General features: G+C 40.0%; 3 protein-coding genes across 5 annotated transcripts; 1 reads left to right on the top strand and 2 right to left on the bottom strand.

The window, feature by feature from the left end:
• Positions 1-3879: 3879 nt before the first annotated feature.
• On the top strand, positions 3880-8616 carry ramp2 (receptor (G protein-coupled) activity modifying protein 2). 3 transcript variants are annotated; one of them, XM_073494904.1, is made up of 6 exons: positions 3880-3983; positions 4593-4655; positions 4740-4769; positions 6635-6667; positions 6818-6992; positions 7099-8616. In XM_073494904.1, exons 1-6 carry the CDS (start codon positions 3923-3925, stop codon positions 7346-7348), a joined length of 612 nt encoding a protein of 203 aa, XP_073351005.1. In that variant the 5' UTR covers positions 3880-3922; the 3' UTR covers positions 7349-8616. The 3 variants fall into 3 exon arrangements, with proteins under 3 accessions (XP_073351005.1, XP_073351003.1, XP_073351006.1); XM_073494902.1 differs by having other exon boundaries at positions 3907-3983; positions 4590-4655; XM_073494905.1 differs by lacking the exons at positions 3880-3983; positions 4593-4655; positions 4740-4769 and adding an exon at positions 5958-6384.
• Positions 8617-17205: 8589 nt separating this feature from the next.
• On the bottom strand, positions 17206-18115 carry apnl (actinoporin-like protein). The gene is made up of 2 exons (XM_073493792.1): positions 18012-18115; positions 17206-17662 (listed from the first exon to the last, which is right to left on the bottom strand). Exons 1-2 carry the CDS (start codon positions 18113-18115, stop codon positions 17206-17208), a joined length of 561 nt encoding a protein of 186 aa, XP_073349893.1.
• A 1574-nt stretch (positions 18116-19689) lies between these two features.
• LOC141018901 (uncharacterized) lies at positions 19690-21167 on the bottom strand. Its single transcript, XM_073493647.1, has 2 exons — positions 21064-21167; positions 19690-20119 (listed from the first exon to the last, which is right to left on the bottom strand). The coding sequence occupies exons 1-2, from the start codon at positions 21165-21167 to the stop codon at positions 19690-19692; spliced, it is 534 nt and encodes a 177-aa protein (XP_073349748.1).
• Between the last annotated feature and the right edge of the window lie 1713 nt (positions 21168-22880).

Here is a 22880-nt window from a genome sequence, read left to right as displayed (position 1 = left end):
TCCAGGGTGAGCTCAACGCAGTTTATCCTCCGGCCAATGATGCTTTCACGTCCTCGACGGAAAATCCGAACTTCGACCATTTTTAAAATCGCAAGGAAATGCAACAAAAGTATCAAATGTACAAGTAAATCCTTAGACATGAATCTCCTGGCCTATTAAACATGTGCTGGTGAAAATATCTGAAATAGAAAGTTCTCTAACGTCACAACCTGTTTAATATCGATGCGTTAATAATACAAACTCACAAATTTATTTTTTTCCATAACTGAATAAACAAGCTGTTCTAAGAGGACAATAAGGTCCCCTGAACACTGTTTGAAGCTAGAAGGTGGCAGGGTCCGCCACATATAAACAAAGTAAAACAGTATGAAATTGTGTTGTCCTTTAAGGTCAGTTTGTCTATTCAGTTTGTTTTGACATAAAAAAAAAAAATCTTTGTCTTCTGATTAAAATTTAACTACATAGTGCACCTTAAACACACTTCAGCCTAATTAATTAAGTCTCTACACATTTTACAAATTGTGATTGATAATTATTTCAAGCATGTGTCACAGATACTTAAACTGATGGCAGAAATTCCTTTGAGGGGCACATGCAGCAACGGTGAAATGTAACTAAGTAGATTTACTAAATTACTGCAACTTTGAGGGACTTGAGTATTTAAGTAGTATTTAAAGTATGTATTTACTTGAACATTTCCATTCTCTGCCACTTAATACCTCCACTCCACTACATTTTGGAGGCAAATACTACTGATAGTATTAATAGTACTTTATACCCCTCTTTATTTGATAACTTTAGTTATTAGCTACTTTGCAGATTGCATGCTGCATCAGAGCCAAAGTAATGCATTTTTAAATTAATTTATTCTATATGATAATCAGTCAAACCATACATGTATTTGTATCGGGTGACTTTCACTTTTACCAAAGTAATATGTCAGCATAACATCTTTACTTTTTACAACACTATATATTAGTACATTTCTGAGGTGATTGTTTTCTATCAGTATTTGGAGCAGCTTCATATTCAAAGTGACTGTGTGAAAAAACAAAAGACTTGTTTGTTAAACATAAGAAAGCAACACGATACAACAAAAAATGTGAATAAACCAACAAACATGACCGTCTAATAAACCCTTGATGGATGAAAGGAAACCACATGGATGTTCCTTCTCTGGCACACAAGATGGCACTGTTCAGCTACTTTTCATCTCATGGCATAACGTGTCCTCATATGTACATGTCTAGTTTGGATAAAGAGACCTGGCTTGACTTGGTCTGATATCGTGCTATGCCAGGATGACTGCCTCGCTTGTGTTTCCCTCTGATCACTGTGCTCTTGTTGATCCCTCCTGCTCACTGCCTCTGCTCTATATGCCATGCATTCTGGCTTACTAATTACGCATTCACTGAGCACAAGTATCTCAGATGATACAGCATGTTTGGCGTGTCTACAATGGTATTTGAAGTAGCCTGTGCCATGTTGATACTGAACTGTCAAACAAAAGCAAACACACATAGGAAGATAAGCACGAGCAGTGAGGCCATTATCAGCAGGAAGTTTTTAATTCTTTGTAATGTAAACTGTGTGTGTTGTTTTTGGCTCCTGGCTTTGAGGGACTCATGTCTTCAGATATAGTGCACTGTGCCTTTTATGATCTGTGACAAAGTCTTGGAGATGAAAAGATTCACAAACTAGCTGATGAAAGAGTTACCTCTGAAGTCCTTTAAAACACTAACAGATTGTGACTAAGGTATAAGAAGCATTAACTCATAGGAGAGAGACATGCAAAGTAAACTTTCAGTTTTTCTGCTTTCCCTCAACAGAACAGCTCCTCCTTGCATTTAAATCCATTCAGCTATTTAACTTCAATCACACTGAAAGTTTCATGCAAATGTACGTAATTGTCCATTTGTAGGATTTTCAGTCAGTTGTGTAAAAAAGAGTGGCCTCTATCCGAAATGAAATGTGGAAGTAATTTTGGCCTGAGCTATCTGGCTCACTCCCAAATCCAGCAGCTGAGAAAGAGCACTCGTCCTTCAGTGACGTGGATGAGTGAATCAGTTTCTAATGGAGATCCCTGCCGCTTCTCCTTTCCACAGAAGCTCAGTGACGTCAGATCTAGAGGTGGTGGACAGGGAGTGCTTGTCAACAGCACCGATGGTGTAACACAGCACTGATACAAAAAACATACTCCTTACTCACCATCACTGATAATAAATACCATGCTCTAGAAACTCCAAATCTGAAAAATGTAGTCTCCAAAAACCACAAATTAAAGAGGAACTGCACCAATTTTACGCATCAAATCTACCAATATTTATGTGAATAAAGTTGTATAAAGCTTTTTGTGGCTCCAGAGGGAGTGGCGTGAAATCAGATAGCCTCAAGTGATGTCACTTGAGTCAGTGTTGGTTGAAGCCAAAGACCACGTGTTTAAAAATCTGGAGGTGTGGAGTGTGAAAAAGGAGAGCATACCAGACCACTGCAGCTCCTTAGCTGGTCTTTAGGCTAGTAGCCTAGCTCAAAGCTACATTAGCTGCCACTCCGACTCGACTGAACAGAATGCAGTTAGCCAGGTTACCAGTGCATCTCAGAGTTACAGGGGAGTGTTGGGCTCAGCAGCCTCTCGGTGAACACGGGACCATATGAAAACATAACATATGTTAGTACATAGGTGATTTACAGCGGCCTTGACCAGGACTCTGACTCTGAAGACACGGCAGGACCGGACAGGAGAGACTTGAAGCAGGTGGAATATTTTCACATCTTACTTTGTGAATTCAGGATTTATTTGAACCAAACCAGAGGTGATCGTGGAAAGACAAACAAATATGATTTTCATGGGTTTTATTTTGTTTCTGTGGAGCGTGCAGTGAATTAAAAAGGCAATAAGCTTGTCTATCTTGTGTATGGTTGCATTTTCTGTTTGAGCGTAGGTGTGAGAATATTTCCTTCCTTTACATTTTGTGAGTTTCTTTTGTTAATTCACAAGGCAAAAGAGCTAAGAGAGCTTATAACGCTTCACAAACATCTACCAGCCGAAACTACAGCTATACTATCGTACTATTGCCTCTTGAGGTATAAAGTGGTATTACAACACAGGATGGGCCGGGGCTAGCTGGTTAGCATGCTAACTTCAGAGGACATCTCTACAATATGTCAACACGGCTGTTTTAAAAAAATGTTTTAAGGAAAAATAACGGTAAGGTTATAACGTTCTCATTGCACGTTAAAAATATTGTACAACCTTTTGTTTGAACATTCAATAACTGCTGCTTTTGAGTGACAAAACAAATATCTCATAAAAGTAGCCTTTGGATCGTGATTAATAACCATGCATCGCTCTGAGGCTTTGAGTTGGCTCCACGGCTCCTTCTGATGAAACTGACTCAGCACATAATCCCGCTACTGTTCCAAGTTTCTATTCAAGCGAAACAAACAGAACATAAACAAGTAGTTGTCAGATATTCACAGAGCAGCGTGAGTCCTTTCCTTTGAGTCCAACACAGCCCACATGCTGTCAGTACACTTGCTGCCTGAACTCATTATTGAAATCTAAATATTGCTTTTACTGATAAAAGTATTCATCAAAAGCAAAGGTAGGGGAGAGGGAGACAGAGAAGCAGAGGGTGGGGCTCTGCACAACTTCTCTCACTTTTCTCTTTCTGTTTGGAAACACAGGGTGGGATGAGAGAAGATAGAGAGAGAGAGAGAGAGAGAGAGAGAGGGAGTGATGGTGGAGCACCAGTGGACCACAGTAGTTCGAACCTTATCAGAGGCTCTCTGTCCCATTGTGCGAGTCCGCCCATCCTAGGAAATGAGGGCTTCCTGTTGTTTTATAGAGTCTTCCTGCGAAAAGGTTGAGATATGTAATCCCTACCCACCAGGGAAGACGGACACAGCATTGTCAGGCAAAATGACAGCCACTAGTTTCTCAGTTATGTTTTCTGGGTGTTTTGTGACTCTTCTCATCTGGGGTAAGTAGAGGATTTACACTGTCCATTTCTTCACTCCTATGATATAACTTCTTTACTTGCCCTCTATCTCACCCCTAAAGAGGAATGCCTGGGGGCTTTCAGTGATTGAGTGGCTTTTAGAAAGGAGCTTAGCAAGTCTCATGATTGAGTTTTATACTTAAACAGTTTGGTTTAAGGGCCATGGAGTGATTGTGATCAAGCTGAGACAGCAAATTTGATTTCAAAGAAGAATTTTTGTGTCTCTATTTTGTTTTAAAGAAGTTTTCAGCAGATTTTAACAACTACATTTATGATTCATGTTGTAGCTGTTGTATACTCCTGTTTATTAAACAATATATATTATTATTGTGGGAAAGGAATGTGTTGTAAGTTTAAATGTCCTTGAGTTGAATATATTCAGATTTCCCGAAAGCAGTGGCAGACAAAGGGAGGATGCATTGACCTGTTCACTCCCCACAGCTCCCACAACTCCTTGTAATTTCCTTGAGCTCCTCTGCTTTCTCAAGTTTTGAATGATGAATCTACAGCATCATGATTCACATAATGATCCCTGTTACAAATAATGAGTGTTTCTACTCTGTTCTTCCATTATTTTATTACTCACAGCAGGATGCACAACAGTTGTTTGTCTGGTTGATGAAAAGTTGGCAGTGCAACAAGCCACAACAATAGGTATGTGTGTTTTAAAGAAGGAAAAATTCATTCATATCTCATCAAACCACTCATCGTGAATAAGCTGACCTTATTTCTCCGCAGGGTATCACTCAACAGAGACGATGGCTGCCAGTAAGTTTACAACCTTTTTCTGTTGAACATTATTGCAGATTGACACTTACAAGTCCAAAGAAATTAAAACTGCAAATGTTCAGGTTTTCACTAAATCTTGCTTTCACAACTTAGCAGAAATACATGCATCCATTTGACAGTTACAAAATAGTGATTCTGCGTTTGTTTCCACTGGGGGATTGTTTTGTATCAGTTCCTTAAAACTCATTTGCCTGGCTGGAACTGACAAACACAGAAAGCAGAGCTCAGTGATCCCAGCTTCAGCCAAGATCTCCTTGTGTGTATTATCATGAGAATCTAAGACAAACTCCTCGGGAGGTCTCTACCAGTGAGGGGTCAGCAGCAGTAGACACGAGGCCCATAATGGTTTGGGGTTAAAGGTTAACTTAAACCTCATTATGAGCAGCCCCCACCTGGCTCAACTTCCTGAATTTGTTCGTCATTCACCCCATGCAACGTCTGTGATCAACGCATGAACTCCGAGTTGTGAAACAACTGGAACCTTGGAGCAGCGCCCCTTTCACTGTTCCTCATCCTGTGCCTTCCTTTTTTTTCCTTTCCCCTGACTGTCCCCCCTCCTCCCCCTGCCAACTCCCCCCAACTCTGAGCTCCTCCTTTGCTGAAAAGACACATTTCCTGATGTCATTACTAAATCAAAATGCTGCTCGGCAAACAGATGTTGTGAGAGGCCCAACATGTGGCTTCAGTGACATAAATTAACAAGTTGGTCATGAGAAAACATGAACCATGAATTTCATTTTTCACTCAATCAATGAAACCACCTCTCTCACACAGCTCTTTTAAGTGGTGTGTGGTGACAGTGAGAAAGTACCTTACAGATGTAGCACACTTATGAACTCCTTATGACATGAAAAACAAAAGTTTCTCACAGTTGTGGTGGAAATATGAGAATTCTTCCTTCACTATGTGTAAAGATAGTTTGTCTTTGAAACAGCTGGTCAGCTCTGACTAATAACTTCTTCAAGGTTTGGTCAAATTAACCTAAATATGAAATCATGGCTGTCTGCACAGCATACCCTGCAGAGTCATGATTACATCCACCCCAAAACGCTAAGCCCTAAATGTTTACTTATGTTTCCTATTTGGCAGAGGCAGCCCAAAAGGCAAATAAATCACATGCTGTGAGCTGGCCAGGCCTTCGACTGTGAGAAACTGAGACTAAAAAGCAGAACAAGAGTTAAAGAGTAAAGGGTTTTCAGATGTGAGTCCAGCCCAGCTTGGGTGTGCTCCCTTTTATTTGAGAGAATGGAGAGGACAATCTTTGTTGCCTCCACCCCTTTAAAAAAGGAAGAAAATCCAAAAGAAACGTGTGTTGGAGAGGGGAAGAGTTGCTGCCAAGGCGCTGGGCCGTCAGACAGATCTTCATAGAACATCTGCTAACCGCGGGTAACACTGTTTGGACATCTGGTAACCGAAAGTTACACTGCGTCTCTTCCATCCTGTCGGGTTTCCTGTTATGCCTTGCTGTACACAGTCAAAGAAGTTCAGGTTTTTTATACATGGTCATCGTTTGGGGAAAACGCACCTTTATTCATTTTTTCTGACATGAAGGGAGCGCTTGGTTTCATTGGGGTATTCCTCTCCTTTCTCTCCGGTAAGTGTGTGGTCTCCCTGCTACAGCTGTGAATGCCTGCCTCAGTACTAGTCATGTGAAGGAACTCATGAGCTACAACAGACAAAACACTCTTTGCATTGAAATTTGCTAGGATGCATGTCTTTGTTGACTTATTTAATGAACTGAATTTGAAGATTGTGACATGGCAGATTTGAAGAGAGTTTATAGTCTGCATAAATGTTTGGTGTAAAGGTTTTCAATCTAAAAATCTCATTCTTCTCTGTTCTAGATGCCACTTATGGACAGTCTGCCATGCCATTTGGTAGGTGCCATAACTTTGTAATGATACATAGTCATACAACCTAATATCATTCTGTGTAAAAAGAAAATACACGTTGTTTAAATGTTTTCTTATCTGTCTCAATCTCTCTCTCTCTTTCGTCCTATATTTCTCTTTCCTTAATTCATGCAGCTTGTGGGAATATTACTCATATGTGTGGGGAATATTGCTCTATCTGTCATCAATTTTATGCTGCACCATCAATGGACTGCCTTTCCGTGCTATTTGGCCTGTGCCTCTCAAATTTTGAGCATGCAATGGCATCACTACGCAGCACCGACTGGTGCACTTGGAGTAACGTGAGCGGGTAAGTAGTATGTGTTTATATTTGCATTTAATCATTTTTAAGATATTAATAAATATTTACCAACATCTGAATAACCATCCCCTCACTTCCTGTCTCCACACTGCAGTTTGTATAGTAACCTGAGCACTTGCACAGAGGAGATATCTGACTGTCTCCTGATCCCATGGCCCAACACTCTGGTGGAGCAGACCTTTGTGGACATTCACTCCAAGTTTTTCAAGGATTGTCCCTCAGAGGAGCTAAGTGACCCACCACCACTTATTATCTTTGCCCTGGTGATAACTCCCATCTGCCTGATCCCTGTCATGGTTAGCCTGGTGGTGCTCAAGACCAAGAATGGGGATGGCAGCTCATAAAAATCCTGAATCTCTTCTCACAGTCATCAGATTTTTGACCTGCGCTCTCTCTCGTGTCCCAACCCGACGAGGATTATAGCTTGTTTACACATACGCCGCAGCTTTCATCTCACCCACTGACTTTGCAGAGGACTGAATATTTCTTTAATCGCGCTTCACAACTCAGATGGATCCTGAGACACCAGCCAAAGAGGAAACTAGTCAAGAAAATGACACTGATGCAGAGTGAATGTCATAATCGGTGGCATCGCAATCATACAGCTGTTGTTAACATCTGATGAGACTCACTGTGACAAAATCTATGTATTGTAATTACTGTACTTATTGTGACAAAACTTTTATTTTCGACCTTCTGACTCGAGATCTGAACAGTCATATTTTCGTCACATTCATCTTGCACATACTATTCAGAAAACTGAGCTTGATTTTTACTGGAGAACCCAGTATTCAGGGTTATGATAACAAAAGCTCTGGAGCTTGCAAAAGTAAAGGCAAAACATATTTGTGATGCTGCTGCTCATTATATTGGACAGCACTGATAAAAGACAAAGTGATTTTTATTGCTGAATTCTTCTTCTTATTATTTTTTTTAACTCTGCTTTGAGCCACAAATCAGACAATGTACAGTTTGTATACAGAGGACTGAATTGGATACAGGTATGTGTTCGTGTGATCTAGGGAAAGGGTAGGGGAAATGAGTATAGTCTGATGCATGGATCTGGTTATGTGAGTCATAGCGTTTGTAAGGTTCGGGGTCAGAGGTTACAGATGGGCCACAATGAGTGGGGACGCTCAGAAAAAGAGATCTCTTTCCTGGTATTGTCTATTTTTGAGCAGAAAATCCTTCAGCACTTTCCACTGTCCAAACACCGACAATCCTCATGATCATATGATGAGCTAACTGGAGCGAAGTTTATCCTACAACTCCACCCAGTTGTGGAGTTGTACAAACGCTATGACAAAGGGACATTTTAAGTGTCTGTGCAGTATAGTGACAAACACTGAGCGACGACAGGAAGATTAGAGTGTTATCTTTCGCCTGAGTCATGATAATATCGTTATGTATTGTTCAGTCTTGAATGACGATGAAGCCATTGTAAGGGCTTTAAGATTTGCATCAAAATGTGTATTTATATACTGTGCTATTGTCAGGACTTAATGGACTTACTGTGCGGTCTGAGAGAACACATTCAGCCTGCTCTCACACCATGTACTGTATGTATTTTTATATACTTTTTTTATTTTATACAATTAAATCTTAAATTGGATTATTGACTGTTGCTTATTTTTCCTCTTGGAACCTGAAATCTGGTTCTTTTTTTAAAGAACGAAGCGGACTGTACTCAGTTCAGTTCAGCTCATGTTCGCAAGGATACATTAACAAAGTCACAAAGGTAACCTTTACCTTTTGTCAGTATTTGATTAAACACTCCTTTCCCTTGAGTGTAGCACAGATGGCAGTGCTTTGGGCCTCAGGTAGTATTTCACTGTATCTTGAGTAAGCAGTACAGCATATTGTGGAGCAGTTGCTATGCTGCGATGTGCAAGTGCTGATGTATTGAAGGAAGCAGTGACAGCAGTCATGTATCACACCCTCATCTGGCAAACACAACACTGCAGGGTGGGCCTGTGTTTGTGCATGCGTGCGTGTCTGTGTGTGTGTCTGGCAGGGCTGGGTGGGAAAGTGTGTTTGGTGACCTTCTTCCTCTCTAGATGTCGGGTCATCCTCGTCCCCACCCCCTTCTGATCTCATTCAATGCTGTGTTACTCCATGTTGTTACAGTAAGCCAGAAACCAACTCTGACGCCATTATTTATGCAAGATGTGATTGTGAAAACAAAATGAATCACATTTTATTGGCTGGATTACATCAATTGCTTCGCAAAACAATATGTGCATGCGTGCAGTACACAAAATACCCATGGTACATACAGTACATGACTTTGTTTTCAGTCAGGGAACTCTGCCCTCCAGTGGTTTTATGTGATACAACCTGCTTTATGTCTCTGTAGCAAGATTTCACTCACTAACATGACTATCATCTCTAAAAACTACTACTATGGTTTGGCAGTCAAGGAAAAATCGGCCATGTGCCGTAGTATGTCAAGTAAGTTTTAAAATTAAGGTCATGCCTATAGTGTTCAACTTGTGCTCTTTTTATTATTATTATTTAGTCTTTATTTGTTTACATTCTTGAACAGGCACCTTAAAATGCATGCAGAATCAGCTATGAGCAATTCCTGTTTGCACAGTATCTGTAGATGTATGGACAACTATCACTGGATTACTTTGATGCTGTAGAAAACCCTAAAAATGCGATGATTCTGAGGCAAGTTCTGCAGCTGCAAGGAGCCAAGTGGATGTATGGATGCGTACTAAAAATTCAAAAAGCTCCATATACTTTTGATGTATGTGACCGCACAGTAGTGTCAGATATTTTCAAATCTTACAAGAAAAGATTGGTGTGCTTAGATGGGTCTGGCCTTCTCTCTGCAGCAGTATTCTATCATCAGGAATCCTTCAAAGCATATATGAGGCCAGGAGGTTATTCTCCAGCCCCTCAGCTATGCCACAGCACAGTTACATAACATGTTGAGAAGCCTCAACTTGTATATTAATCAGCTGATCTGAACACAATCCCATGGGCCTCTGTTTCAATGATCTGTGCTGACACTGAAGTGGGTTGTCTTGATGCTGCCAGGCTGGAATTGCTCTGAGATGGACCACGCAGCCTGCAGCCCTTCAGATATGTTCTGTTATGTAAAATCTGATAGAGATAGTTTTGATTGATAAACTGAGTCACGAATACCCTTGAACTTTTTATTTTTATTGACTCCAAGCTCCAAGCTGGAGATTTAAAATATTAGATACTGTATCTGTGATTTGTTAAGGGTGGACTTTGTAGTTTTGGGGAAGAAATTTTAATCAGAAGAGACAGATCTTCATTCACTGATTTTTTTATGACTGAATAAACAAACTGACCTTAAAGAGCAACACAAATTCATACTGTTTTACTTTGTTTATATCAAACAGTCAAACAGTGTTCTGGGGACCTTATTTTCCTCTGAGAACAGCTTGTTTATTTAGTTATGGAAAAAAAAATATATGTTTGAGTTTGTATTATTACCTCATTAATATTGTAAACATTAAAATTCTCAGTTGTAATTTCTTCTCCAAAACTACATAGTGCCCCCTTTAAAGTAATTACTGCAAAACATTTTTAAACATACAAATAAAAATACAAAAATACAATACTTTTCAGTTTTATTTTGCGGTCATGTTGTTAAAAAGTATTGAAACACTACCAGTTCCACAATGGCAGTGATTGAATGTAACTAAGTTTTACCTTATTTACATTTCAAGTACTGTACTTAAGTACAATTTAAGGGTACTAAATACTTCCCCTTCACTACAGTTTGGAGGCAAATATTGTGCTTTTTACTTGTACAATACATTAACTCAAAAATTTCTTTGGTAACTTTTGTTTAGTAACATTTTTTAAAATTGATTTGTTTTATCATAACTAGATAAAAGAAACCCCACTGAATCCAATAATTAGAAAAATGCTGAATAGTGGATGAATATCTACAGTCGACCAGGCAGGTAATCAGATGAGCCATAGTATACAGAATACATACACGTAAATATATGTATAATATACTTGTACTTTTGATACTTAAGTAGATTTAAAATAAGATTTTTAACAAATATTTTAACCCAATATATTCACAAGTATAACTTTTGGGTACTTTTTAACAACGCTGTTGGAAATGCTACATTAAAAATGAGAAATTTACTTCATTGTCGCTTACTACAGTGTCTACCAAAATGAGATCCTAAACAAAGTGACTTTAATTAGGCTTATACATATGACTATCAGTGTCATCCTAAAAGTGAGACATAGACAGTGTAGTAGTGATCACACTCCCAGGCTGCAGCTGTGTCTCCAGTTGCAGGGTGGTGGGTTTTGGCTGTGGAGCCTCTGTCGGGACTTCTGAGTCCTCTCACTGTGGGAGCTGATGACTGTTGTGTCCCAGAGATCTGGCAGAGTGGTTGGAAGGACAGCGGGTAAGGGCATCTGTACATCAACTGCTGGTTCCTTTGGCAAGACGTAGTGTGTCTGGGGACTGTGGCTGCGGAAAAAATTGAGGTGGCTGACAATGTCAGCGTCTCTGCTTCATATGAAGGAGCATTCAGAAGGAAGGTCGGCTTCCTTGAGCTGATGCCAAGTTATTGATGAGTTATTGATATCTCATCTCATATACAGATGTCTTTATTCATAAAAATCTGTTTGCTTTTCTCACCGGCCAGTTTATTGCTTGTTGTGGACTGGAGTTTTGCCAGACTTTATGAAAATTAAAAGATTGCACCCACTGATGCGAGTCATTGAGTGTGACATGAGTAATTACTTTGTTGTACGAGATCCAGGCAGCTGGCACTGCTGTGTCAGAGCTGACCCTTCAGCTGGATGACACCAAGCTGGCAGCAGATGATGGTACATTCAAGTAGGTTTGACATCAAAATGGCTGCTTGATCAGTCAGAATAAACTCGAAGAAGTACAGAGCATGAACAACCGCATTGTACTGCCAACTGAAAATCTGAGCGACAAGAAATATTCTTTAGTTCTCTTATGATGATGGAAAAGGAGCAGGGCCTGCAGCAACGCCTGAAGGCTAATATTATTGGTTTGATTTGTCCCTGAAATAAAACAGCTGCAGCTGGACAACTTTGAGTGTTGGTCTACCAAGAGACAACTAGATGGAATTTTGTTGAAATAATAATGTATTTTTTTGTCACACTGAAGCAGATGAACCTGAATATTGTATCTGATCTGGAGTAGTTGTGAAAAAGCAGGAAGAAATCTTGGTCTTTGGATTAATCTCAGGCGAAGATGGGGCAACAAACAATGAGAAATGTGCAGCCGTCATGTTGGGGCGAAAGGAGGTTCACATCACATCACCACAAAAGATTTCCAGACTCATTCTAGGCATTATGGCAAGAATACTTTTCTCATGGATAATCTAAATCTACAACAGCAAATTTTGTTGCCACTTGGGGGCAGTGGAAGCAAGCACTTTTGTTGGCTCTGTTTTTGTTGCGCACTATCTCCTGAATGATCTGAACCTAAGCTGCTAAATGCTCCAGTGTTACCCAGCTAGTGGCTAACTTTGTCTGTCTGCTGTTTGGTGCTGGTCAGGTAACATTTTTTTGCTGAAAGCTGGCCTAAACATTTCTATATGAGCTTTAGATTCAACCGAACGCTGAAGCTGCATGTTAGAATATGGAAACAATGAGCTGAGAGTCATGAGAGAGGCTTGGGGGGAACAGCTGTGTAGGTGATAGAGTAAACTTCTGTGAGTTCACCGCTGCAAGCAGGTTGTGAAAATATTCATTATCAGTGCTATAAGTAGAAACGTTGATTTCTTTATTATCACTGCATTTTCAAAAGACAGAACAAAAGAAACAGTGTTTAGGTGGCTGGTATCTATGAGTGACTACAAAAGGGGACTGTTGGGCCTTGGCGGAGGTATGCTCTCTACTGTGTACCATTCTAGTTAAGTATGGGGTTGGCATCGAATTTAGTTTTTGTACAGCTGAACTTCCATCTAATATTTATAACGGTGATGCCAACACTTTTACAAGAGAAAATGTAACTGAAGAGCAGAAGCAACGTGGCAGTTCAGTTTCTTGTAATAGATCGAGTTCTACAAAGAGCAGTTTGAGTGTCCTCCCTCAAGATATCTGCAGTTACATGATACACATCTGTGTCATTCTTCATGATGAGACGTTCCAAACTAACAAACTAACATGTCGAGACAATTTCCAACGCCTTCGAGGGAGAACCTGACCTCCGACCCTCACATCTGATCCAAAGAAATGATGAACAGTCTTTGAAATATGACCCACAGATATTTTGAAAAACAAAACAAACATGTAGAACAATGCAACTCCAGCTCAGCTTGAAAACATTCAACTTTATTATTTTACACTGGTAGGCTCTCCGGAGGGGAACCCGCCTCAGATTAAGGCCTGTAATTGAGCTCCGATGACGGGGCTGCAGGCGCCTGTTGCCAGGCTGAGTGAACTATTTCAGAGTGCCAGGCCCTGCTGGATGTCATGACCTGGGCCAAGAATTGCAGCGGAGGACACAGAGGGAGCCACATTAATATACTGTCTGCTAATAATGACGAGGTCTCTAAGAAAACAAAGGCAACTTCAACACTAATTTCCACATTCTTGTGCACTCTGAATGTACCATCTTTTACTTTGGTGAAATACTCCTACCACAGTGTAAAAATACCCTTTTACAAGTAAAAGTCCGGCAGTCAAGATATTATTTAAGTAAAGTATTAAATGTGCAGATGGCCCATTTCAGAATAAAACATATTGGTAGATCATAATCATTGACACATGGAATGATGATGTTGCAGCTGGTAGTTTGTGACTTTACCACGTCGGATTAAGAAAGTTTTATTTTCTTAATCTGTAATAAAACATCATGATTTCTTAGTTGGTTATGATATATGATATTATACGTACTAAATCTGCAAAGTAATTACATTTATCAGATAAATAAAGTGAAGAGATGTTGTGGACTACAAGCAGAAAGTAGCACAAAATGGAAATACTCGAATTAAGTATCTTCAGTACTTCCGAAATGTACTTTGTTAATTGTCATCACTGATGTGACCATTATATTGTACCATCACTGTGTATCCATGTAGAGTAAATAAGATATTTTGGGCAGTGTTTTAAAAAAAGCTTTGAAAATTCCTTTTCCTCAACACTTGCCTAGAGAGATTTGAGTGTTCGAGTGTTCAAGTACACTTTATATCAGATGTGGCCTCTAGATGGCACTCTTTGAATGCATATTTAGTGGCTGCACCTTTTAAATGTACTTCTATTCACTTTGAGAAAGAAGAATATGTATTACATGACTGATTGTATCTTTGGCCATGGGTGCATACTCAAACCTCAGGTCACTAATATCAAATATTTTATTCTTCTGTTTGGACACTCCCAGTTTGAGTCAATACACAGCACAGTTCTCATGTCCTGGTAGGATTAGTTTCAAAGCAAATAGAGTGATTGAAATTCAAACAAACTCTGAAGCTGAACCTTTAATGCAAATACACTTAATGATCGGGCTCTCCCGGTAATGCAGTCTGAGCTTTGTGTTCGGCTTCGTTGATAGTGTGAAAAATTAAAACGGATCAATAATTTCCTTGTAAATATTTCATGCTGTGAAGAGACACCACCACTGTAGGGCTTTATAACAGCTGGTGATGATAACAGGGAGAGGAGATGCATGCTGCTGTGTTTACTTCACCATTCAGCCCTTTTCTATTCATAGCATGAAAACTACAGTAGCAGTTCAAATTAATTAAGAGTTAAACATTCCTTTGTGTTGTCAAAATATAGGAAAATACCAAGTGAAAATACTAGCAGTGCTAGATCCAAGCTTCTTACAGTGGGTTTAACTGTTGTTTTAGTGTGATCAGCTGATTCATATCTTATGAAAAGTCATGCCAACGTGTTTACTTTGATGCTGCACCTCCACTCATCCACCTCCCTTTCCTCTTCACATCATGGAGGATTTTGACAGAGGCTTTTACCTTGACAAACAGCCAGATTCACACCTGTTTAGTGCATCAGTTTCAATCCACAAAGGCTGAGATTCTTAAGTTTATCTACACAGGAAAATAAATGTTTCACATATCTTTTGTCTCCTGTTTAAGAAGTCTAATCCCACTCTGTTGTTGAAAGATTTTTTCAGACTTGCGAAATACAAATCACCTGGTGCACAAAAGAATGTATTTGATATGAAATATCCATCTCTGCATGCACAGGTGCATGGGTACCTACACTAAGAGTCGCTCATCACAAAAGCGTGCAAACACATTTACTGTACGTACAAACGCAGACACAAACACAGAAGCACTCAGTCACAAACACACACAGTCAACAGTATAACACAAAACATGAAAGAAGACTTATATGCAGGTGTATTAACATAGCGGAGCGACTGAAAGGGAAATGTGAAAGGAATGTGTGGGAACTTATCCCCAGTCTAAAGCCGTGACAAACAAATGTTTCTCCATCTGTTTATAGGGACTGTGTGTCATTTCTCCAATACAGTACTTGACAATGCTTCAGGGATTGAGCCTGAACAGGCCTAGTTTATGCCTCTATATTATGTATGGCATTTATGCAAATGAAATGGTGACAGTGAGCAAACCTTTGATCTGGGTGTCTTTGTGGCTCGAACAGTTAATGCAGCAAAAGGCATCATGAATCAACGGGAAAGCAGAATCAGGAAAGCAGTGTTGAGATTGTAAATAGAGTCGGGGGAACCTGATAACTTCTCCTGCGATGTAAATTAAGAGCTGATATACTGCCTCCTGCTTTAGGACCCCATATTCTCCTAAGGTTAATGACTGTTGCTGCACAAAATTGGCTGTGCCATTACTGCAAAACAGGTAGTTTGAGGATGAGATAGCACATCAAGCTTGTCATTTCCCCAATTAAAGAATTATAAAGCTTTTAGGAAGTATAATGAGTTTCTGAGCAGGCACAATAACAGGGTGTTCACCTAAATCCATCCCCGCATCATGCACCACTGCCTATAGTCCCTGCCAAGATCATAAATGCAGAAAAGCAAATGTACCTTTTAATTTTCTCCTTGAGTTTACTGGTTCATAAAAATTAACCATTGAATGTGTTTTCAACAAAAGCTGCATAACTGAAAATGTTTTAGTGTTCCCTCTGGTTCTGCCAGCAGCCATTTAAAACCCTGTTTATCTCAAAAAATCCCAGTACAAATACTGTTCTACTGAGTCTCTTAAAACAGATTCTGATGACACAATGTTTTATTTAGCCAAGAGTTTACTATTTGTTTTCATTTAGGTGTTCATGGAGAAATGGTTTTGAGTATATTTGCCATAAAATTGATCTGTAGCAGCTCTGATTTTTCAGAAAATGTTGTAATTTAGCTGCAGGTTACAAACAGAAAGCGTCTTAATAGAAATCCACAACATTTGTCATCATATGTTCTGTAAATCGTTTTAGTTTGAACAAAATGCCAGCTGTTTAGTTAACATTTAGCATTACAAAAACACTTTTAAAACACTCATACCTGTTCTATAAAACGTAGTCAGAGTCATATGAGCTTTGGTGTGCTTTAAATATTAGCAATGATCAATGTGCTTTGATCAGGTCTACATGAGAAAGGGTGTGTCCCTGTGCTGCTCTCATACAGTCCCCATGGAGCCTTTAAATTTCACTTCAAAGCAATCCTCCTGAATCCATTGACATACAGATCATGCTTTGGCTGCTATGCATGGTATGCATGCACAAAAACACCATTTTATATTCAAATATTTCAAACTCCTTTCTTTCAAGCACTTTTGCGCTTTTCTGAACTCAATCAAGAGACACACGCAAATAGCTTCGTCAAAAAGGTTTATTTCATTCCTCAGACTGCAGTGTCAAGGTAAACACAGACAAGCTCTCGGTGTGTTTTATTAAGCTATGTGCCCTCATCCTCTGGTGAGTCATCCTTTGATTTTCATTTCTAAAGGTGCCATTTTAAAACCCGATGCTATTGAAACAGACAGAGGCTTCGGCTATAAAGGGGCGTTATTGCTGCCCGGATTTATAAACAAACTAAACTCTGATCATAAGCAGATTTACTGAAGGGTAATACGCAGGCATACAGACACATGTCAGCAACAATACATCTGTTAAATCATGCGTGTTGACTGTATTAGAAACAGTCTGCCAGGTAAAAGCTCGAGGTGGAGGGATGAATTCTGCTGTGGGGATTGGTGACAGATATACAGTTTAGGGGGGATTTCTAGTACGCCTGCTGGCCCATGGGTGTGAAAAGCTTATCCCACACCTCCACCTTCATGATGGCATTTTCCAACGGACTCATGGTGGCCTTTATATCTAAGTAGTTGCCCACATAATTGATTCCTGACCCAGTGGCTTCCTCCCTGACAAACCCATGCTCTTTCTGCTTCTTCTCGTAGTACATTTCTTTGTACAAAGCCTTATCGCATTCACGGCCCTTTTTATAGATGCCGACCGCAAACCAGTTCTTGTACAGGTTGTAGTCCCAGGGAACTGAGAACATGATGGCCAGAGTCTCAATGTAGTCGTTCTGCGTCCTCTCGAAAAGGTCGTAGGTCAGTACACCGATGCTGCCGGTGGCTTTGCCGCTGGACTTGGTGAAAGTGCAGACCTCGGTCATTTGAGGGCGCACTGTGGGTTGAGGTGGGTTATATGTCTCGCCATTTTCAAGGTACACCCTAACCAGAACAGAGGAAACATATGTTACACACACACACACACACATGTTGTAAAATGTTGGCATTGTACGTTTCTGCAAACAATGGATACATTAAATTTGTATCAGAAAGCTGTATTGTGGTGGACAGAAGCAGGTATTTTAAGCCAAAACATGATCTTTCCCTAACCCTAGCATTAGTGGTTTTTGTGCCTAAACCTAACCAGACCACATACACAGAGGTGTTAAAAAATAAAATTGAAAATTGAACATGAAGTTGCAACAAAATGAAACATTTCAATATATCCATATCTGTGGTTTGCAGAAATGTACATTTCCAACATGTATTCAGGGGATTGGGCTGGGCTTACCTAGGGTTAAGGAGGCAGTAGTTGTTAGTGATATTTGAGATTTCAATGATGACACTTCTCTTCCTGTCCACATCGGCTGCGATGGCTTCAGCTGACTCTGTCATGTTGGAACGGCTGTGAGATCCGCTTGTGAAAAAAAAGGTAATTTAGACGTTAACCAGCTGAACCGAACAACCTAACAGCAGCTGTGACAAGCACTTCCCTCCACGCCCAAACACACAGGGAATCATGAGATACGTTACAACAAAAAATATCCTCCTGACCTCTGCTCTGCTGACGTGCTTTATTGGCATTACATTGACCTTCAAAAGTGCACATGGACTGGAGCTGGGTATGAATGATGCATTTCAGAGGCTAATGAGATTTCAGAACAGTTGTGAACAATCAGAGAATAGCTACAGACTCTCTTTGGCTCATTAGAGAGTGCACCTCTTCAATTACAGCATTAAGTAGCATTCAATAATGAAGTTAGAGTGAAAACACTGGAGAAAATGAGCAGCCGTTTTATCAACAGATATAAAATACAAATCAAACAAATGCTCCATCAGGCTCTGCCTCTACAAATTGCTTTTTTCTTTTAGAGTCACAAGCTAATGAGCCATTCTGTGTACTGATTTCTGTAAACTCACTTTAATGTTTTAATTTTTTTCAGCCAAAATGCTTCAAGTGACTTACCTGCTGAGATCCTCTGCTGGTGCTGCCAAATTCCAAAGTGTGAAAAGTTACCTGAAAGGGAGGTGCCGGTAGTGTTTTTTTTTTTTCTTTTTAAAACAGGATGCATGCCATCACCCAGGAAACCCTCCCACTTGCAACACAACCCCTATCAGACAGTACACACCTTCTTTCAACACACATTTAAAACACAAAGCCCCCATGAGAACAAACATTGCTGTATTTTTCCCTATGGGATGAAACTACCACACCCTGTTGAACAGTTTCCAGGAGATCCCGACCTGTTAGGTAAGCCGGGATCTTTCACTGAACCCACTCCTACAGGATTGTGGGTACATGAATGTCTGCCTGACTGAAAGATGTGGTATGGGAGTCATAAATTCTGCGGTACTGTGCAACAGAAACAAAGGCAAACTAAACAAGTTAAGACAGGAATCTGTGGAGCAACTTCACTCTTTTTTTTTCCGTCTTTTGTTGAACCTCTTGGATGCCAAATACCGCACAAAAAATGCACACACTTCAGAGCAAGATGGAGAGTCTCACAGCCAGTGAAGACCAATATTGTTATCATGCCGATTAAAAAAACATCTATGCAGATATTCCATCTGTTGCTGCTCATTAGAATTGGATGGATCCAGCTAAGAGATTAAAAAATGATTACTGTTCATCAGTAATAATGAAAGCATACTGAGTGGAAACATATCCCACACAAAGCAACGCGCATTGGGTCTGAATGGGTTTTTAGCATAATCAAAGAGAAAAGGGGGTGTAGAGTATACATAAGCCCAAGAAATAAGCTAATGGAGAATCAATGAGCTGGCTGTCAGATATTGATATCTTTCAGCGGACAGAAATTACAGATGACAGCAGAATCTGTCTTCCTCTCCTCTGGATGTTTCTCTGAATGACAACACGCAACAGTATTCAGTTCAAATGAAGTTTATTTATTCTGTTGAGTACAGAAGTAACAATGTAAAGAGGCAGAACACCAGTAGACTTTTCCACACTAGCGACCCATTTTATCATAGAGCTCCACTTTCACGATGGCTTTGCCAACACTGGACATTGTAGCCCTCAAATCAATATATGTAGCTTTATATAAAAGCCCAACGCCGTGTTGCTCAGAGCGGGTGAAGTTACTGAGGTCTTTCCCATCATACAGCTGGTCGTACAGGTGTTTGTCGCAGTCACGGGATTGCTCGACCACACCCACGGCCAGCCGGTTCTTGTACAGGTTGTGGTCAAAAGGCACAGAGAACATGATGGCCATGCGGTCGGAGCAAACCCGGCTCTGCATATGGAACAGGTCGTAGGTCAGCAGGCCAACAGCGCCCGTGGCGGTGTTGTCATCCTTGGTGAAGGAGCACACTTCGACCTTGGTGGTGCGAATCGTGGGCTGGGGCGGGTGATGACAGAAGCCACTTGACATGTACACCCTATAAAGGAGAGACAAATCCTTACCGTCACTGACAATCACTTGATAACTTTTATGTCACACTTGCCAGACTTTTTGATGAAAGAACTGAGTTTTGTAAGTTTTGTGGAGATTGTCAGCGTACTTTTTGAGTGTTGGGCTTTCCGGGGTACCTGAAATACCTTATGCTGATGGATGGAGTGTGACTGTACAAGCACTGCTGTGGACTTCTAAGCAACAGTGAGTGTACCTGCGTACGATGTGCAATGAGGCAGTGTGTGTCACTGCATGATGGATAGGCGGATGTTCTCAGCAATGTGATGTCACACATGAAAATCACCCATCCAAGATATGGTCTGTTCTGCCACAGCTAGATAAATGTGGAAGCATGGTGGAAATTCCAATAGACATGGGTTGTTTTTATTTATTTGTTTGTTTTGTTTGAGAAGTGGGAGAAACATTATTTAGAAAAAGGTGCCAACCAAACTCAATAATGTATTCATGTTAAATAGATGGTACACTGACATTGATTTAGGATTAAATACAGTAAAACTACATTGAATTAACATGGACCTTTGACTCTGGAAAGTTCATTTTTCTGAAGGGATTTCAATGCTAATAGTATCAAGATGCTGATTTGGCGCTGCAATCAGGCAGTACTGATTACAGCACTTCAAAGCAACGCATTAAGTAAGCCTTTTGAAAACAAATACGTCTGGAACCAGTTAAACTTGAATGATACTATGCAGAAAACAAAGTTGATGCAGGTCATTTAAAGACTTAGCTGAGCTGCACTGACCTCAAAGCTCGAAATGCATTTTATGTTAATGAAAAGCCATTTCATCACATTGTCTTTTCATGATGCCATTCATTGATTTATACTTTTTTTTCTGTAAACTTTTCCATCCTGGTTTGTTCTCAAATTGTATTAATGCGTTAAATTGGTAAATACATTGACAGACTTACTTGGGGTTGATGAGGCAGTAGTTTGCGCTGACGTTGGTTATTTCTATGGTGCAGTTTCTGTTGGTGGGGAGAGTGGCTGACACTGCTTCTGCATTTTCTGGCATCTTGGCTGCAAGAGGAGAAAGGCTGAAAGCTTAGAACAGTATATCCGCTAATCTGCCACCATTCAGCGGGTATTTTTGCATAGGCAAACTAGTCTTCAGTAAAAAACCACGTCTCGAAATTTGCATAGGCAAACTAGTCTTCATTGAAACCAAACTGTTTTTCCTCTTAGTTACAAAACATGAATATAGCTTAAATGTATGAAATCTGCTCTTATTTACTGAGAAAAAATGTTTTCTACAGGATAAGCAACACACAGATCACAGCTAAGTTATAATCCTGCGATTAAGTAGGAGTATTTATAATCACCTTTTGGAGTTAAACACCCGAGTTGTGCTAGACAGCAGCGTCAAGTTCCTTTTTTCTCAGATCCTGCAGAGAGGTGGAGAGAGTCTCCCTTGTGTGATTACACCTCTACAGTGCCTGTTCCAACACAAGCTCGGGCGTGTCCACTGAGAATGAGTGTACACCAGCCCTCATGGAAAACCACGTCTCGAAATTAAGCACTTTGGCCACCTAATATCCCCTGAACACAATATAGTAGACATTGTTAATTAGGTAAATCATCGAACCAAGTCATGTATTAATTAGACAACATGTGTCAGCATTTTTGCCCTTCACATCATACGTGGGTGGTAGCAGGGGTGGAAGTAGATACTTAACTTAAGCGATACAATTAAAAGTATGAAAGTATTATCAGCAAAATGTAATCAACATATTAAAAGTCAAAGAATTCATTCTGGTGAAATGTTCCCTGTCAGTGTTTAACTTTTATATATATGATTGTTTTGGAGCAATGCATCATCCTGTAACATCATCCTGTGAGAAACACAAATAAACATTTCATGAGCTCAGAAAAACAGCCCTGTTTCCAGCTTTGTGACGGTGCTTTTTCCAGCTAATCCGAGAAGATTTTAAATAGTTTATTTAGCTTAACGAGTAGAAGAGTTGTCTCAACCCATAAAGGAACACTTTATTCTTCAGTTTGTCACAAACATTCAAAATCAACACAGTTGGAGACACTGTTTTCACTGGACAGGATAATTATATTCAGAAAAATAGCTAGTGACTAAAACTGTCAGAAGAATGTGGTGAAGTAGAAAGTACAATATTTGCCTCTGAGGTATGTTGGTGTAGAAGTATAAGGTTGCATAAAATGGAAACAATCAAGCAAAGTACAAGTGCCTCAAATTTCAATACTTGAGTGACAACTCCACTGATTGGTGTTGGTCACTGTAATATGCAGCACATTCTTATGAAGACCTATCACATTATCTACTCTGTAGGTAAAACCTTATTTCACTTGGTTATTAGAGCAGTTGATTTCATCTGATCATTTTTCAATGAACTCAGCACTTTGCTCTTTGGGACCCTTTGCAGCTCAGTTGATTACATGTATTTCATAAAGAACATTAGGGGACATTTCATGTTCTGACTCGCTTGGAATGAAACTACAATCTTCCGGGAACTGCTTAACTGATTGCTTGTTGTTGCTACAGGTGATGGCTTGCGACAGATCCTGTGGGAGCCGCCCCTCATCAGTCGCAAATTTCAACACACACTTATTTAATACATTCTTTTACTGCCGACTCTGCTCCCACTTGAGTGCGGAGTCGAAGACGAGACGCTCCCTTCCTCCATGGAGGAGCAACTTAGACAAACACTGTATTATGTAACACTGCACTGCAGGGTTATATTTATCCATATGATTACAG

The sequence above is a fragment of the Pagrus major genome, chromosome 23, assembly GCF_040436345.1.
Source record: "Pagrus major chromosome 23, Pma_NU_1.0".
Classification (NCBI taxonomy): Eukaryota; Metazoa; Chordata; class Actinopteri; order Spariformes; family Sparidae; genus Pagrus; species Pagrus major.
Note: the sequence above shows the minus strand (reverse complement) of the source record. Positions and strands in the feature narration are given on the sequence as shown.

What these genes read in the sequence shown, in the direction of transcription:
- LOC141018901 (XM_073493647.1), bottom strand. Translation starts at nt 21,167, where the DNA reads ATGCCAGAAAATGCAGAAGCAGTGTCAGCCACTCTCCCCACCAACAGA. An exon ending in TACTGCCTCATCAACCCCAA is followed by an intron (nt 20,120 to 21,063) that starts GTAAGTCTGTCA and finishes TCTCCTTTATAG; the next exon opens with GGTGTACATGTCAAGTGGCT.
- apnl (XM_073493792.1), bottom strand. Translation starts at nt 18,115, where the DNA reads ATGACAGAGTCAGCTGAAGCCATCGCAGCCGATGTGGACAGGAAGAGA. An exon ending in TACTGCCTCCTTAACCCTAG is followed by an intron (nt 17,663 to 18,011) that starts GTAAGCCCAGCC and finishes TGTTCTGGTTAG; the next exon opens with GGTGTACCTTGAAAATGGCG.
- ramp2 (XM_073494902.1), top strand. Translation starts at nt 3,923, where the DNA reads ATGACAGCCACTAGTTTCTCAGTTATGTTTTCTGGGTGTTTTGTGACT. An exon ending in AACAGAGACGATGGCTGCCA is followed by an intron (nt 4,770 to 6,634) that starts GTAAGTTTACAA and finishes TCTCTGTTCTAG; the next exon opens with ATGCCACTTATGGACAGTCT. An exon ending in ACTTGGAGTAACGTGAGCGG is followed by an intron (nt 6,993 to 7,098) that starts GTAAGTAGTATG and finishes TCCACACTGCAG; the next exon opens with TTTGTATAGTAACCTGAGCA.